General features: G+C 40.3%; 3 protein-coding genes across 3 annotated transcripts; 1 reads left to right on the top strand and 2 right to left on the bottom strand.

The window, feature by feature from the left end:
• Positions 1–3,813: 3,813 nt before the first annotated feature.
• Positions 3,814–9,036, bottom strand: ccdc174 (coiled-coil domain containing 174). The gene is made up of 11 exons (XM_075462120.1): positions 8,928–9,036; positions 8,620–8,727; positions 8,424–8,524; positions 8,279–8,337; positions 8,036–8,183; positions 7,743–7,838; positions 7,228–7,364; positions 6,996–7,090; positions 6,357–6,495; positions 6,049–6,210; positions 3,814–4,699 (listed from the first exon to the last, which is right to left on the bottom strand). The coding sequence occupies exons 1-11, from the start codon at positions 8,967–8,969 to the stop codon at positions 4,161–4,163; spliced, it is 1,626 nt and encodes a 541-aa protein (XP_075318235.1). The 5' UTR covers positions 8,970–9,036; the 3' UTR covers positions 3,814–4,160.
• A 1,901-nt stretch (positions 9,037–10,937) lies between these two features.
• ghrl (ghrelin/obestatin prepropeptide) lies at positions 10,938–11,844 on the top strand. Its single transcript, XM_075459983.1, has 4 exons — positions 10,938–11,042; positions 11,455–11,532; positions 11,611–11,722; positions 11,825–11,844. Exons 1-4 carry the CDS (start codon positions 10,938–10,940, stop codon positions 11,842–11,844), a joined length of 315 nt encoding a protein of 104 aa, XP_075316098.1.
• A 1,883-nt stretch (positions 11,845–13,727) lies between these two features.
• tatdn2 (TatD DNase domain containing 2) lies at positions 13,728–17,310 on the bottom strand. The gene is made up of 6 exons (XM_075462119.1): positions 17,044–17,310; positions 16,513–16,938; positions 15,269–16,210; positions 15,014–15,141; positions 13,980–14,163; positions 13,728–13,871 (listed from the first exon to the last, which is right to left on the bottom strand). The coding sequence occupies exons 1-6, from the start codon at positions 17,275–17,277 to the stop codon at positions 13,731–13,733; spliced, it is 2,055 nt and encodes a 684-aa protein (XP_075318234.1). The 5' UTR covers positions 17,278–17,310; the 3' UTR covers positions 13,728–13,730.
• Between the last annotated feature and the right edge of the window lie 497 nt (positions 17,311–17,807).

Below are 17,807 nucleotides of genomic sequence, written 5' to 3'. Positions count from 1 at the left end.
AGCCATTAGTACCAAAAAAAAAATGTTAACAGACAGAAAACTAATTATTTACAACACAAATTCAGCCGCCCCAAGTTGCGACTGGAGTTCCAGCCAAACGCTGTCATTACGAACACCACAGGCCCTTGTCCCTCTTTCTCCGATCCATCTGCTGCCGAAGCGACATTGCAGCAAAGCCTGCCATCAAGCTCACTGGCACCAGTCTGTTTACATGAGGCTGTTTAACACAGCGCAGCAGGAGCGACATTATGGCCGGTCGTGGCAACATTAGCTCTCATTATGCTCAGCAACTCATTATAGCTCACCGCGGGGTGATGCTGACCGAGGGACCCGTGGCTCTGCCTGAAGCGCATCCTCCTCACTGTGAGGAGGATGCGATACATGCCCGTCTATTCACTGCTGAACCATTAAAGAAGCCTTCAACAGCAAAACAGTGCTCATGTTGAGCAGAGTGGGATGTGGAAGCAATAACGTTGTCAGCCCAGTGAACACCACTATGTTTTGAAAGCGTGGCCAAATCAAGTGATCAGTGACTTTTCTCTGTCAAATCTTTTTATGCAAACTCTGGCCTTCAAATTATGAAAAGATGGGTCAAAAAGGGTCTCTCATTATCAGGCTGTCCTCTCCTAAATGTGCACAACACACGTGGGAATAAGGTGATGATTAGATGACTGCACAGACTATCCAGCCATAAATCCATTTTCTGCATCTCATCTGGAAGCCGATCGCAGAGATCCACAGATCTCCCTCCTGCTCCTCTGGGCGGACACAGAGGAAGACTAACTTATCAAGTTATGACAGACTGTGTTTTTGGTGGAGATCATGATGTCACAGTGACAGTGACTGATAATCTTTTCTATATGAAATGTCATCATTTTATCACTTTATCTCATTAGACATTTATGTGACATTTGCATGAAAATGTACCCCGCAGCCACAGCTGCTGACAGGATGGAGGTGTGAAAACAAATCCTAAAACTTTAAAGTCTTGTTTCTTCAAATGACTTGTAACCCTATAGTTAGCTGAACGAAGGTTTGGTTTCACAACCGTTATCCAGCAGAGTGAACTTGTAACATCTACTCTACCCTGGGATTGACAATTTATGAGTTTGATTCCCTTTTACAGTTTGTGAGTTGAGTCCCCAGCTGTGTCATAGAAAATCAGCATCATAAAACTGCCTAAAGGATTAAAAAGTTCTTATAGAGGAGTACATTGTCTGAGCATCTGGGCCTCACTGGAGTTGTGCCAGCAAACTGTGAGCCGATTCTGAGTAAAATCTGTGGCAACACGAATGTCTTAACTGTTTCTTTATTGGATGAATTCTAAGTTTTCCCTCTTGCACTTGCTGAGCGGAAAATGAGAATTTGCACAAAAACAATCCAGGACACATTCAGACCAAAAAGAAATAAAGTCAGCACGAGATCTCTGCAAGATTTGAACCCCTGAGGGATTTATTTGATCCCTTGAATAAATCCCACCAGGAAGGGGATTTATTTGATCTCACCATGTTGGAAGTTTAATTTTGTTGTGTAAAGAGGATACCCATTGCAGGTCATTGGCTCGGTCATTCCTTGTTGGCCTTTTATCTCAGTATAACTGTATTAACAAGGGGCCAAGCCTGCCCCTAACGCCTCTTCGGATCAGAGACCCGCAAAGACCAAATTAATTGACTCCACATGTCAAAGATCATGGCACAGCATCACTGAGTGTCACACAATGTGTTCAGCTTACAATCTTAAGAACAAACAGTAGCCGAGCATGTGTTTTGTGTATTAGATCATTTTAAATTGTGCGTAAGGGCCAGCTGGTTTAACAGATAATGCTTTGCAAAAGAAAATACGAGTAACAGGGTTGTACACGCTAAAGGTCATTTATTTTCTTTTATGGAAATGGCAGGTTGCCATTTTGCTCACCCACAGCAGAATTAAAGTGCCACTTTGAAATGCAGAAACCATTTCTCAGAGCAGCCGGTCCATAAGAGGAGGGCGGATCTGTCTGTAGGACACACCTCTCTGTCCCTAATAAGTGATTAGATTCTTAAAAGTGGTGAATCAGCAAGTGCTATTGTGCTTGAAGGATGACAGTTACTCTCCAGTAAATATGCACCGAACAGGGACCGGGTTGTCTAGTGCTTGTCCCCGTTCAGGATGTATGGTGAAGGTTGGCTCTGCTCTCTTAACAGCCTACAGATAAGAGTCTACAGTCATGTTGTGGTCACAAACCAAACAATAACAAATGCCCACACTCACTGATGGGGTCCATTTAGAGGCATCAATAACCTAACACGCATGTGTTTTGATGGTGGGAGGAGGCCGGAGTACCCAGAGAGCACCCACATAAATACTAGTTAGGGCTAAAATACATTTTTATATTAATATATATTAACGTTAACATATATTAAATTGAGTTAATAGTTTGGCTGAAATGAGAATAGAAGACAGCTTGCATTTATTTTATAGCCATACTGGTGCCTTACTATTAAACATAATTAATAAAGTTTATGACTTAGTTATGCTGACATACAATCTATGGATTTTACCAGCTAAATGCTATCATTAACATCAAATACTCTCACAAAGACAGTGCTGCTGAGACAGAATGCCAGTGTTGAACAGATATACGCGTTCACAATCATTGTCAGCGTTCGAAGGATTCAGATCCTTTACTTAAATACTGATACAGCGATGTAAACACGCACCACATAATTATACTCATGAAAAACCTCCCATTAGGAAAAGTAGCTCAGTATTCAAAGCAGAATTTAGATGAAAATCAAAAGTAGCTTTTGTAGAGAATTAAATTATAATATTAGTTTCCAAATATTGGTAAAAAAAAAAAAAAAAGGAATGCTTTGACTTGATGATGGTGCAGAGGAAGAAAAAGAAGTCACTCTAATAGCTGTGAAGATCCGCATTTCCCAATGATGGCATCGCTTTGAAAATTATTTCAATGTGACGGAAAGTACAGCCGACACACTACGGCACTTCAACCAAGAGAGAAATCCTGTTTGGCTGCTGAGTTCAAAATACTTTGTGAAGACCCTGTGTGAGATCTGAAGCCAAAAAACCTTTATCGTTTTGGTTTCAAAGTTTTTTAAAAAATTTTATTTCACAAATATGCAACATCTTATCGAGCACACACCGTTCTCACACATACTGCACGTGTATCTACCAAAGCAGGAATGGTCTGCAGATGACCAACATTGCTCAGACTCGACTAACTAAAACACAGAAGAACAAAGAGGGGAAAAAACATAGCTTTTAAAGTCACAGAGGGGTCAACAATTCCAATGTATCAGGAAGACAAATCTTTTCTTTATTGAAGAGAACTAAGAAAACACATAAAAGTGCCAGATGACCTACCTGTTCTGCTATTGAGAAAGAACACAAATGAGTCTAAACTGGAGTCAGATATCTGAGAGGGTAACGGGTGTTTAATTTGTGGCCAAATGAGCTCTTATTAGTTCAACTATTAGCAGCCATCAACCCTGTGAAAAATTCTAAATGCAATCGCTGGCGAGTTACACAAAAAAAAGTCAGGCCAAAAAAGGCCTACGTGACTTTCAAAGTTGGAAGACTTGAAAAACCTCCCTCAGCACATGGACGGAGATTGTGGAACCACTGGAAAGGATACTTTTAAGTGGTTAAAAGTACTTGGACATTAATATGCATCCACACACTCCTCTCGAGGAGGATTTCGTCTTGTTTTAAGACTAAAGAAACAAAAACAAAAGCAATAAAAGATTATGAATAATGCTGAGAGGAAATATCTGAACTGATCATTTTTGTACCCGCAACCCTTAAAAAATAAATAAATAAATAAAAAATAATAAAAAAATAAATAAATTAAAATAAAATTAAAAAAAATTAAAAAAAAAAAAAAAAAAAAATCACTGAACGCCGCTTTCCTGACGAAGGCTTAGAGCCCCATCTGGTGGATAACCATCCTCTGCACTTCAAACAGGCACACCCACGTGCTAAATGTACAAATCTGTGTTTTCACCCGAACAATATAAAAAGCTGAACAACATTTGTTTGTTTTTTTTTTTTTTTCACAAAAAAAACCCCACAAGAAAGTAATATTCTGGATATTTATTAAATGTTTCAAATCCAAGGAGCTGAGACATTGGTTTCTATTATTTACACTCTAAAAGCAGCCATCAGGTAGAGTTCCTGTAGAAGGACAGCATGTCGTCCAGATTCCGAGGAGCGCCTTGAGGTGGTTGCTGAGTCTGGCTTTGTTCTCCAGGCGGAGCTGGACACTGCGGCGGATACTGGGATGGATAATGAGGGGGAAATGGAGGAAGGACGTGAGGTGGACCTACAAATTGTGCGGGAGGCGGAGGAGGAAATGGATAATAAAATGGAGGAGGGGGATACTGGAGATTACATGGGGGTGCTGAAAGTTGTGAGCTCTGTGCGGGCGGTGGCTGTGCAGATGCTGGAGGAGTTTGTTGAGGTTGAGGAGGTGAATAAACAGTTTGAGGCTGAGGCTCTGACTCTGGCTCTGGCTCTGCCTTGCTTTCTGAGATTCCTCCTGGAAAGTTTGTCCTCTTGAAGAACATGTTAGATTTATTCTCCTGATTCTTAGTCTTCGCTGGGGTAGTTCTCCTATTATCAGTAAAGTACGCTGAGGGAGGGGCAAATTCTGTGTCTCGCTCTTCTCGCAGGCGAGTTTTCCACTCACTGAACATGAATTCTGAAAGAATTCAAAGACAATAAGTGGCATTAAAGAGATTGTCGAACCACTAGTAAGCAAAATGAATAAATAATAAGAAGAATAAACAATAAGTTTAGTGTTTAAAAATATTTCATTCAGTGAACAGTTCACATCGGCAATGAATTACTACGCTACACTTCCAAATCTCAGCCTCCGAATCTTTATCCGCTGCCTCTAAATTCAAGTGTTTTTTTTTTGTTCACTTAACTTGAAGGGACTTTTTATATTTTTAAGCGGAGTTGTATAAAGTACTTATCAGTAGTCAGAGTCATACGTGCACAGTGAACCGCAGTCCAACTGCTCTCAGTTTGGAGAATCAGAAGTTTCTTGATCGGCAACGTAAAGCTAAAAACTACACAGAACCGGGTCATCAGAGGAGCAACTTTTTACTATCTGAAACAACTCAAAAGAGATTTGAGCAAAGAGCTACATTACAAATATTTCCACTGTGTCACATTGGTGTGAAACCGCCGTTTACGGTTTCCTCGAGCATCGAACGTTTGTGTAGTGTGTTCCAGAACAGTCTGGGACGCGTGCCACATCTGCAACACCATGTACGGTACCTGGATCCACCCCATGTCACAATCTGATGCAGAAGTGACACGCTGGAAAGATCCGCAACATTGGGTTCACTCGAACCGCGGCGAATTGTTTTAACAGGATATTAGACTGGAGTATTAACCTGCTGGCTGGCCATTATGTTCTGTGATGCTGTGATGCCAGCTGTCTGCAGATGGAGGAAATCCAAGTATTTGAGATAATCTGAGGTTATTTACTGTGTGCCCTGTCCTATGGTAATAAAGCGCTTCAACGGTTACTGAGCGTTTGTTACTGATCTCGACAGAGGTGGACCCTGCTGAAGACAGGGGTGGAATGAGTGGGCCACTAAACACCCTCAAAAAGGATTTGTCCTACCATCTTTCTGTCAAAAGGCCATGTCCACATGAAATATAGTTTCTTAAACACAGATCTAAAACGCTAATGATTTTCTGTTTTTTTTTCTGAAACTAAAGCAGCTAAATGGAGTTCTGCCATCAGTCAGCTTAAGCGCTGGATGCTAATATTGTACATTTCTTTGTCTGGTAAGTTATTAGTTCTTGTTACACAGACAGAGGCTCCAAGATGGAGCTTTTACTATTTGGTGCAAATTACAGCAGAACACTCAGAAACCAAAGATTGAAACTAATTCTTCTGCATAACAGTATAATATTAAATCATTTAATGTTACAGTGAAGCAAAACATGTACTTACTAATACCATTATTGCATCCATAGCTTGAGGAGATAAATTTTGAATTTTATTGCAGATCTTTAAAGAAGGAGGCCTACCTTTGCCCCGGTCCCATTCTCTGACATGAGGAACTCCTGGTTTGGTGTCCCTCCTCTCCTGAATCTCCACTTCCACCTTTTTCAGAGTGCTGACCTCTGGGTGCTCATCAGGCTGAGGGAAGGGCCCCATTGCTTCAACCTCCTCCTCTTCCTCCTCCTCGTCTGAGACAAAGAATTCATCACAATCCTTCATCAACATGCACTGCAGCATGCAACCGAACCTTTACCACATACAGCTCTTATTATATTGCAGAAGTAGAGCAACAGTTTAAAGCAACAGATGTTACAAGGTGGGTGTGGAGTCTAACCTGGATTCTGCTCCTCTTCCTCTGTGCCATCCGCTTTTGCTTTCTTCATCTTCCTCTGCCTCACCTTGGATAGTCGAGCTCGCAGGATGGCCTGCCTCTTCTCCTTCAGTCGTTCTCTCTTTGTGCGCTGATCTGTTGTCTAAAGGACGCAATTGTCATGAAAAAAAAAAAAAAAAAGGCAGGGAAGCATTTGCAATCTGTTCAGATTCCAAATTAATGAAATTTATTCCTCGTAACAACTGCACAAGTCCTTGGGATTAAAAACTGTCTAAGAAGTTCCGATTGAAATTTGAACGATTGAGACAAATTTTCACTTCAAATTTAAAGGGAAATTTATGCAGTCTGTCTTTAGGACACGGAGAGAAAAGGGAAAGAACACTGTCATTTGTCCTGCTTCAGCACCCCGAGATAAATAACTTATCATTCAAACATTAGTTCAAGATAACTGTCAGGTACGATAATGAATAATTCCTAAAGTAATTCTCTCCTTCCATTTCAAGGCTGACAATTTTTATAACTTGTCCTAGCTTTGCATCGTTAACAATGTTTTGCAGTTAAAAGTGTCATCTATGTGTCTGACGCGGTCATCCTGGCCTGGTGTTTATGTCCTCTATTTCCAGTAAATAGTGAGCAACTCACCTGATCTCTGAGCATGTCCAGAGTTTCTCTCTGCTTTCTGCGCTGCTCTACATCCTGAGAGAAGGCAAAGTAGCCCACACCAAGTTCTCGAGCCTCTGACAAGAAGATGAAAAGAAATGACAAATTAAAAATAAAATAAAAAAAAGGTGTCCATTTGATTTCTTTAAGCAACAGACAAAAACTGGAAACCACGTTTCAAATGTGTGCAGAAAACTTTAGATGCGATGCTAACCTTGTGCTCTAATATCTTCAAAGTGGATCGGCCCAACAGGCCTCTTCATAGCCTCCTCTTCCTCCTTCTCCCACTGCTGTCTCTGCAGGTCTCGGCGCATGTCTTCTGAGAGTAAGGTCTTCTCAGACGAGGTTGTTCTATAGTAAGCAGGCAAAGCCATGAGCATTGTCAACAGACACGTTAAAAAAGTCAAAAAGTGTGAAATGAAGCAAACAAACAAACTTAAACAAACAAATTTATCAAGTTCTCTATGAACAATATACAGGACAGCCTGAAAAAGGTGCACATTTAAATGCCTACCCTCCCTCTAATCATGCATCTTGTTCATCCTTGAAAAGTAAGATGAAAACAAACTAAATCCTTTTTTTTTATTATTACTATTTCATTTTTCATTTGCTCATCCTTCTGAAGCTTCCCACAAAAATAATGTCCACGTCTGGAATGAACTGCTGTTTCACATTACTCCTCATTAACTGCTAAGAAAAAAAAACTATTTTATCAACTGAGATAAATACCCTTTCCCTTTAAAATCCTGGTCCATTCTCTGAAAATCTGGCAGGTCTTTCTTCATGCATCTTCGAGATCGGCCCAAGGCATCCACAAAGTCCACCCTGTGAAGAAACTACAGGCTTTAAAATGTTTCATGTTTAGTATTACGGGCACCACGACTTACAACTTTAAAGTGACACAGTATTGTAGACATGGTGCTAATATCCATCAGTTTATTTTTCTTTAGTTACATAAAAAAACATTTACAAAATAGTGACCAAGTTCATGTAAAGTTCCTAAGATAAAAATCCAACGTTACCATTCCTCATTTGGATTCTGAGGAGGAGGGATGGGTGATGAGCTCTCCCTTTCCTCATCCTCTTTTTCCTTCTGTTCAAGTGTTTGTCTCTGTTTGTCAATAATCTTCTGGGTGAAGTCAACAAGGTACAGGCCCTCTGTCTCTTCATCTGATGCAGAGGAAGACAAGATCAACACGAATCAACTACACTCTGCTGTACATGTAATACATGTAAACATCAGGTTGGTCAGCAGCTCCACCGACCTGGAAAGTCTCCCTTGGTCATTTGCTCATAGAGTCTGGCCTTCTCCTCCAGCTTGCGCCTGTTGTGAGAGGACAAATGAGGAGTCATATGTTGTGGGTCAACTGTGTGTTCTGACAATACCCCCCTTTGTATTTTTAAACGCACTTCGCCGTGTCGAGGCTGATCTGCTCCTCTGCTAGCTGCTCTGCATCTTTGGCTGCTCTGGCTGAAACGCCAGCATTTGGTTTACTCCAGATATTAGGTTTCTGCATGGGGTAAATGAAGAGAAAGAGGTTAGAAATATTTAGCGTTTTACTAGACAAACTGTACAAAACATATCCCACCATAACTCCAACTGCACCTTGGCTGTGACTTTTGCTTTGAGTCCACCATCAGCGTTTTCTTGGCCGAGTTTCTCCCGTTTGAACTGTTCCTGTTTCCTGTACAGTTCAGCTTTAAGGTCAACCAGCTGCAAGAAAGAAAAGATTAACGGGCTGTATGTGATTTTAAATCATTTTTACTCTAACAATCGCAAACTGGTCTTTTCGCTCGCAGTATAGAGCCTGAAAGAAAGTTAGCCAATATTGTTTCTTGTTCTTTAAAAAAAAAAAAAAACGCCTCATAAGATATAAATTAAATAACTATAAAGCTTGTTTTCAAGTAACTCACTGATGAAGCTGCCACGTTCAACGGTTTCTTCTTTTTATCCATATTTGCGATTTCTGTTCCCCGGTATATTCATAAAACTGCTTCGTGCTAGCAGATTAGCGGCCGACTTCTTCGTTGGATTTGTTCCTAACCGGCTGTTTGTTGCGTCAGCGCCAGCTAGTGGTGTCTCTCGTCTCTGCAGTATTGTCATTGTAATGAGTTTTCATATTCTAGCTCATTTATATCAGCTTTGTATTGATAAGTAACGATTAATTGGCCCCTACCAGGGTTATAAAACAGACTTCTGAGAAGTTAAGTAAAGGCTGCGTAATTGGATGTCCATGACATTCAATAAAGGATGCTTGTGATAAAATCGAGAAAGTAAAATGCCCAGTAAAATGCTACTAAAACAAAACTAAACAACTTTGTTGATGTGAGTATACAGAGAAGAGTGTAGATAAAAGGAGTGTGTAAATTATGAGAGATCAATACTCTTCGTTATTCATTTATTACCTGTAATGTAAGCTCGTACTTCTGACTATTTGTAGATATATAAAATGATCATCTCGTTACACTAATGTTATACCAGCTATAAGTAAAAGGTGGTTAACCACTAGAGTTAGCTGTATACAAACAGTTACCAAAGGTGTAGAAATAATTTCAAGTAGATTGATAAAAACTATTTTTTCAAATAAAACGAAAGTAAAAATATAATGAAAATAATTTTTTTTGAGGGTTTATTCCATTATATTTTTCAAATTTGGTACATGTGTATATGCAAAGTCATTTTCACAAATGTTTTCTGCATTTTCTTCCTTGTATTGTATGTCAGGGATGTGTTTTTGTGTTTACATATGCGCAATTACTTATTTTCAATCATACACATTGTATTGCTGATACAGTAGGTAAGTGGAAACCACCATGTGGGTGTGCTCTGGTTTCCAGAGTGCAATGAGATGAAAGGAGAGACCCTCACTGCTCATTGCTTCAACTCTCCTGCTTCACTTGGAGATGAATATAAGGAGAAGGCAGGGATATGTGGACAGGATCAAAGGCTGTCGACCTAGCCACATGTGATGTGTGCATTCATGTGAAAAATGATTAGAAATGCTTTATTTGTAACATCGCTGATATTCTAATAGTGGATCGGTTGCTCTTTTTTTTCTCTTCTTCTCTCGCCTCTACTTTTCTCAATGTGTACAGTAACATTTGATGTAGTACGTTCTTACAGCTGGTACACAGCATTTTCAGCTGTGAAACTTCAAAGTTATGCTACAATAAGCAAACAAAAAAATCTACATCGATTGCTTTGCTGATTCCAATAAACCAAAACAGAGATCGATGAAGGGATCGTACTGATTTACAGCACAGCACCCGACTGCAGAGAGGAAAACGCGTTCTTTCTTTCTTTCTTTCTTTCTTTCTTTCTTTCTTTCTTTCTTTCTTTCTTTCTTTCTTTCTTTCTTTCAGAAAGAGGCTCTGAAGTTTATTTTTTCAGACATGCCAAATTAACTTTCTTTACTGCTGAATATTTTTACAATTTATTATCAAGTTAGTGACATGATTGCTTTGATAAAAAAAAGTCTCTCTCGCTCAAAAAAAAATTTGTTCTGTGCTTCATTGTAGTTCATGTTTGAGTCTAGTCGTGTAATGTTGCTGTACACTGTTGTATATCAGATTATTCTGTATCTCAGCAACTGCAGTACTATTACCTGTATACCCAGCTGAACAGATAAGATGATCAGCAGGACTGATGTCATGCCACAACAGAAAAATGCCCACTTTGTTATCAGTTTAAACATTTGAACAGCCCAGTGCTGCCAAGATATTAGCGTACAACTCCCTGTCAGCATTAAGTTTAATGTGTTTTTGAGCCCACAAGACAGACGATGAAAGTTATATAAAGGTACAAAACCAGAGACTTTCCGACGGAGGAGCTTATTTCAAGGGAAAGTGAGCAGAGGGTGCCATAGTGTAATTTCAGATAAGATACTGCAGCACATTCGACGGAGCGCGGTTTTATTTTCCATCATGTTTTTGAAAAGGAACAGCTGCCTGTTAGTCTTTATGATGTGTTCTCTGACCTTGTGGTGCAAGGTCAGCTTCAGCTTCCTCAGGCCGTCACACAAACCTCTGGTGAGACACAGTCTGAGATCCACCCAGTCAAACTCCTTCTAAAAGTCATGAGAATTATTGTAAGAATTTTTTTTTTAAACTTACTAAAACCCACATATTTGTTTATTTTTTTTTCCTGTTTTCGAACTTGTGAATATTGCATTATTGATTGATTTTATGTCATCTGAATGGATTTGACGATGTTTGTAAGTCTGCAGGCTTTTTTTCCTCAGGAATGTCTAAATATCTAAAACTAGACATGAATAGAGAGCTGTTTGAGTTGTGGAATAAACTCAATACTGCATCGTTATGTATTTTCTTTCCAAGACATGCAAAATTAGGTGAATATCTTTGATTCTAAATTGCTAATGTGAAGCTGACATGGTTACAAACATGAGATTGGATGTGTTTTTTTTTTTTTTTTAAATCAAAGCAGAAGGGGAAGTCCCCCAGAGTTGATCGACAGGCCATGAAGGAGCCCAGTGGACCCACCAAGGACAGTGGCCTTAAGGTGAGTCGGGAAAATATTCATGACTACAACTGACATATAAATCAGCATTGCAGCTTCACAGTCTCCTTCTCCGAGTAGATGAGTGCTCCCTTTGAAATTGGCATCACCATAACAGACGAGGACTTTGAGGGGTACAGTGTGGTACTGCAAGAGATCATTCAGCGTCTCCTGGGCAACTCAGAAACAGCAGGTTTGCCACCAATATAGTTCAATAAAAAATGTCATCTCCTCGACTAACAGCTTGTGAAATAATAGCAATATTTAACTTTTTTTTTTCTTCTTTTGTTTCCAGAGAGACTGTCGCCGCTCTAAAGATGCTGGACACAAAATTTAACTTCCATCTAATCTCCCAGTTTCAGCGCCCCCAGATAATTATTGTTCAGATGCGAGGGAAAAATATAGTGTCAGTGCAGAGATGCTGGTCTCATTCCTTTAAAGGCTTAATGTACCCTGAAGCTCAGGAGTCTTTCACGTCGTTTCTCAGAAGGTAGCTGAACATTGTTGTGTGGCAAATAAAAAGAATAAAAACAATTATTAAAAGTCAAAAAAAGAAAGAAAACAAATCAAGATCAACACAAGATCATCATCACCCAGTCATCACATGATCTCATGATGAGGCCGAAGTGGTCGAAACACAGTTGAACGTATTTCAAACTGACACAAACATACATGTAATTGACCTTTATATGTTCATATCTAATTTGAGATCAAATTATTTCGTCAGTTGTTCTGAATTATTTTCCTTACTCAGATGTGAACTGTTGTGAAACAAATGTCTCATCCATCAAATCTGTGACATTTAGTCTTATCATTTCTGTCTCAGTGGGAGAGTGACTCATGTCCAAACCAGTGCTCTGATATACATTTACTGTAAAAAAAAAAAAAAAAAAAAAAAAAAATCCAGTTTAAAACAGAACAGAACATACAGCCTCAGGATCTGTAGAGATTCAGATGCACCTGAAAAATACAGACTCAACCAGTCTTCTCTTTTCAGGGATATGCCTCCATCTCATTACTTTGCTAACATAAATATCATTAACTTTGTGAGTTTAATGTTGTCATCTACCTGCGGAATAAGCTTGCATTTGATTAAAAACACATTAAGAACTAGTTATTCACCTGATGAATGCATTTCATACTTGAGTCAAGTGCTCACAAGGTTTGACTGCGTCTTGATGTTCCCCACCACTAAAATTACAATGAAAGAGCTAAATATTATTCTGTTCTGCAGAAACACAATTGCCAACAAGAATGGTTGCAAAACACCTCGTCCAAATATCAGTAACTAGGTCACACAGTATGAAGTACACGCCGCTGATGTTCATGTCTGTTCTGTGGTCCACTTTGATAACTGAAACATGATGTACTTCGACCTACATTCTTTAAGGAGCTGGAAAAAACAGGTTTTATCAAGAACCTGACAAAATGGAAAACATCTATCTTAACATGTACTGAATCTATCGCCAAATCAGAGGTACAAGAGACGCATTAACCCATTTTCCATCAATGTAACGCCCACTCTAAGCACCAGAAAAATGCTAGGAGACAAATCATTCTCTGAATAAAAAGCACTTAAGCCAAATATGAGGCGAGGATGGTATCAAAGCAGGTTTATGTACCAGCCTGACAGCTGCTACCTCTCTACAATGAAAAAAAAATTATATTTATATATATATATATATATATATATATATATATGCTTTGCTAAACTCCACAGGCTTGCTTCTTCCATCAGCTTTTTTTTTCCCCCATTTATGAGTAATCCAAGAAAAACACACCTGACGAATAAACAAGCAGGATTAATGGCTTTTAATATGTCTCCAGTGCATCAAACCAAACTGGGCTGCACCGTAGGCGGACAAGACAAAAACATCCAGACAAATCAGAACAAGGAAAAAAAACATTCACAGCAAAAGCGGATAAAACTTAAAACTGCTTTTGAATTAATCTGCATGAACAATATTATCAAATATAACAGAATAACCTGTATCTCAATCAGAGGACACATATTAATTAGCATTTTATTCTTTGTAACATCAATTTGGGAGTCTTTCAGTTTGTTTAAAATGAGACTGCTCCTTCATGCTCCTACATCTCTGCATAGAGCATTTAAATCAAAAAGCTGCGGACGTATACATCTGTTACACTAAACACAGCCAGATTAAATCTGATCTAGCCAGTTTTTTATGCTTCATCTCTCATATTCCGTACAGCTGAGTGGTGTTGTTGCGGATGGTGCTGAGCACAGTGGCCATGTCCTCCCCCTTTAGGAAACTCAGCTCCTGCAGAGTATGGATGCCCATTCCTGGATGTGCAAACCGGCAGACATTTTTGCCGACCTGTCGGAGAGGGAGACAGTTACAAAGATGGCGTCGCTCTAAACGGCGCCTTGTTGTGAGGAGTATTACTCTCCATTGTGAGTTTCCTGAGCCTAAATTCAAACATACCTGTCTTGGCACGAAATATGGTGCATCTGTCTCCAACACAATGCGGTTAAGAGGAATCTGGCGGACGGCATTTCGAGCCTCAATGGCCTTGTTGTAGGTGATCAGGGCTGTGAAACCCACATACAAGTTGGGGAACTCTCTGAGGAAGGGCTCAATCACTGGATAACTGTTTGTGAAACAGTGCCTGGAAACCACACAAAGACCAAAAGAAAGAAAAAATACAGATGAATAGATTCTCAAATAACTCAGGCTTCCTCCCTCAGTCCAAAAACTGTATACTGGTGTATAATTGGCTCGAGGAGTGAGTGAAAGTCTGCTTTGTTGTCTCCATGTTGGCCCTGGGTGTACCTCGCCTCTTAATTGGATTAAGCAAGAATGGAAAAACGCATGGATGGATGGGCTGATGGAAGATTCTCAGACACACAACAGCACCTTGGCTGAATAAATGATTTTGATGAACTAAAGTTCTGACAAAAATGAGCAAAACATCTGTTTATCTGTTTTCAGATGCAAAGGTGAAGTCACATTCGAAATCTGATCTTCCTCAACATCATTAATAAATACTATAAAGAGATTAAAAACCTCTTAAAGAAGGCCCCACTGTTACTCATTTTTGGTGCCTTTGTTGCGAAGCACAAACTAAACAAGTTAACATTGTTGTTGTTGTACCTTTGACCTTGCAATGGAAGTTTAATAGGCACGGACTTCTCCGTGGTGCTGAATCCCCATGTAAAAGGTGTAGGACATAAAGGGAAGAACATAAACTATTAAACCCATAACAGAGACAGTTTTCTATGCAAGTATATGCTAAAAAAGCAAAGAATATCTCTGACATTATACATCACGCCTATGAAACTTAAACAGTCTGAATGAGTAAATAGCAATGATGGCATGATGAAGGGTCTTCTTCGCACCATAATAACACAATCTCTGTGGGAAAGGAAGACATTACTTATCAAAAAGGTTAACGGCAAGACAAATTGAAAACATTTAAATTAGAAAAAAATTGTTCCAATGGTTTTGCTTACACGCACCTATGTATTTTGTACTCTCTGGGAACGCACTTCTTCATGATTTCCAGCAGGTCGTCATCTGCGTCCCGGCAGTGGATCACTAAGGGCTTCTGCATGGCTACAGCCAATCGCAGCTGACGCTCAAAGACCTTCACAGAAAGGAAGATTATCACCAACAAGGACTACAGACCACTTCATGATAGATGTGAATTTAGTCTGAGATAAAGAGTATCTGAATACAAAGCTTTACTAGTTGTAGAGAATATCAGACTTTACCTTTTTTTGCAATGGGGTGTCAGTGGAGTTTTTGTAGGAGTAGTCTAGCCCCATTTCACCAAATGCCACAGCTTTTGGATGCCTCATTGCCATTAGTATATTGTGCTCTTGAAAATTTGAGTAGTTTTTGGCAAAATGGGGGTGGCACCCAAATGCCCCCCATACCATGTCTTCAGCGAGCAAACCTTCCCACAGGGCCTCTTTCATCATGATGCCTGGGTTGCAGAAGTCTGTAATACAGCCTCCAAACTCCGGAGTAAAGCTGCTCCTGTAACGTTTCCGAAAGCTGCTGAATGTCCCACTGAAGCCAAGTTTGCCATATAGCATGTCCAGGTGGCAATGTGTGTCAATGAACCCAGCCTGACTGTCCCAGGGGGAGCAACCAGTCCACAAAGGTTCAGCCCCCAAGGACAATCTTTTAGGAGTAAAACTGCAAGGTGAGGAGTAGGAGGGGTAACGCATGAAAGATTCACCGTCGCTCTGTCTACGTGTTGCTGAAGAGTTCAGGGGGGTGTCTGATACTCCTCCGTTCGAGTGCAGTGGCAGAGCAAAAGGATCCAAATTGGGCTTGAAGGATGGGGGAAACCTCTGGGCCTCAGCTCTGAATAAGTTTGGAGACCCCATGTTTTGAGGGTGGGGCTGCTTGAATGAGACAAAAACTGTCCTCTCTGATGGTGAAAAAGGCGTCTCTGTGTCCTCAGCAGCTGCCTGAATGACCCCAGTGGCTTCGGTAGTGTGCATTCGGGTGAGAGAGGAAGTTGTGGCACCCTGAGAGTTCACTAAAGGAGTCTGGTGTTGAGAGCGGCTCTGATGAGGTGTGAAACGAGAAAAACCTGGAATATACTCCAGTGCGGGTATGGGTGAGTCACAGGCTTTAACTTCCAGCTCATTTTCTGGAGGAAATAACTCGCTTTTGGAGGTTGTCTCGACAAACGCATGATCCTGAAAAAAAGAAAAGACAAAAACATGTATTTTCCTTAAGCTTGTACTCCTCAAAGGCTTGTTAAAAAAAACTCTGATCCCACTACACATGAAAATGACCATTTTCTGGCTTCGGTACAAATGTTTAAGTCGCTTTCAAATTCCAAAGAGCAAAAGAAATTGAGCTAAAAAAAAAAAAAGAAAAAAAAAGCGATGCATATGAAATCTGTAATTATTAAAAAATAAGATCCGATGTGCAACTAAAACAATTTTGGATTGTAAATTAAGCAAATTAACATATTTCTGGGCATTGGGGGGCTTACCCTTCCTTCTGTCTTTGGCTCAGGGTTGTAACCTTGGGCATTGGTGTCTTCAACTACCCGAAGGGGGGAGCTCGGATTCTCCCCGGGGAAAGAGCTAGCGTCTTCGCATTCATTGTCAGCTCTGCTCGAAGAAAAGTGGGTTTCCACAGTCTTTCCGTCAAGGGACCCTGGACTGGACGATTCAGTCTGAACAGGGGAAGATGCAAGTGGCAAAGGCCCACCCTTTGGGCCAGTCCTGTGGATTCTCGTCGTCCCGTGTTTTGCTCTTGTGTTGCCGATGGCTGCAATCAACGCCATCCTGCAAATAGCCTTCGATCCCTCCTCAGGTGTCCTCTCTTTCTTTTTCAAGACGAAAGAGTGAGATGGAGATTGTTCCAGACACTTTGGGGATTCCTGCTTCTCGGGTGTTTTTTTCATAGAAGTGTCCTGTGCCTAAAACACACAAATTAGGACACAAGTAAGTTTTGAAATTTCATATTTGACATGTTAATTAAAACAAGAAATTCAGAGATCACGATGGTTAAGATTTACCTTTAAATTTTTGAAAGTTTCTGAATGTTTCCTGGAGAGCTTCCTCAGCTTGGCTTTGCCTACAGAGGGCACACTTCCACACAGCACCTCTGCTTTTCTCTTTGGGGTGTCCAAACTCAGTGCTCCAAAGCCCTCCGATCCTGGAGAGTAACTATGAGGCAAAGTACTTGAATCTTCATTTCGAGGGTTATTAGAGGGTGTGCTTGGTCCAGCATTTTTCGCCTTGGGATCCATGGGTGACGTGAAGGCTGCGTGCAGCCACTTAAAAGTCACCTTCTTTCTGCTGCCGTCCATTTCTGATATCACAACACAACACACAATTAGAACAGAAATGAGCTGATCTGTGTGTGAGCAGCTGGGCTGTCCTGTGCGTTACAGGCTAAATTTATGAGAGCAGCAAACAGTGCAACGTTTGATGGGTGTTCCAACAATAACAGCATACACTGTATGAAGAGCATTTTCTGTGTTTATTGGTTAGCAATACCATTCGAACTTGAGGGTGAACACGTCATTTAACAAGGTAACTTCCAAACTGTCTTTTAAATTTACTTGTATGACTCACGTGATTATGCCTAAACTTTTTAAGTTTTATTTTTGCCCAAGTCTAGTGTTGTCTGGCAGAAAATTTTGTGTCTATGGAAACATTAGAATTGGATCTGCGACTTTATGTGAGAACATGGGACTGGGCACCATGAACATAAGGTGGGACTGGCCTTCTTACCCTGTCTTGAAGAGGGTGCCCATTCAAACTGTACATTTCAGGT

The sequence above is a fragment of the Odontesthes bonariensis genome, chromosome 3, assembly GCF_027942865.1.
Source record: "Odontesthes bonariensis isolate fOdoBon6 chromosome 3, fOdoBon6.hap1, whole genome shotgun sequence".
NCBI lineage: Eukaryota > Metazoa > Chordata > Actinopteri > Atheriniformes > Atherinopsidae > Odontesthes > Odontesthes bonariensis.
Note: the sequence above shows the minus strand (reverse complement) of the source record. Positions and strands in the feature narration are given on the sequence as shown.

Coding starts and splice junctions, on each gene's coding strand:
- tatdn2 (XM_075462119.1), bottom strand. CDS start 17,277: ATGGATCCCAAGGCGAAAAATGCTGGACCAAGCACACCCTCTAATAAC. Junction 14,164..15,013: donor AGAGAGTACAAAATACATAG/GTGCGTGTAAGC, acceptor TGTGGTTTCCAG/GCACTGTTTCACAAACAGTT. Junction 13,872..13,979: donor CATATTTCGTGCCAAGACAG/GTATGTTTGAAT, acceptor CCTCTCCGACAG/GTCGGCAAAAATGTCTGCCG.
- ccdc174 (XM_075462120.1), bottom strand. CDS start 8,969: ATGGATAAAAAGAAGAAACCGTTGAACGTGGCAGCTTCATCA. Junction 8,728..8,927: donor TGAACGTGGCAGCTTCATCA/GTGAGTTACTTG, acceptor TCTTTCTTGCAG/CTGGTTGACCTTAAAGCTGA. Junction 4,700..6,048: donor AGAATGGGACCGGGGCAAAG/GTAGGCCTCCTT, acceptor GAATTCTTTCAG/AATTCATGTTCAGTGAGTGG.
- ghrl (XM_075459983.1), top strand. CDS start 10,938: ATGTTTTTGAAAAGGAACAGCTGCCTGTTAGTCTTTATGATGTGTTCT. Junction 11,043..11,454: donor GGCCGTCACACAAACCTCTG/GTGAGACACAGT, acceptor TTTAAATCAAAG/CAGAAGGGGAAGTCCCCCAG. Junction 11,723..11,824: donor GGGCAACTCAGAAACAGCAG/GTTTGCCACCAA, acceptor TTTTGTTTCCAG/AGAGACTGTCGCCGCTCTAA.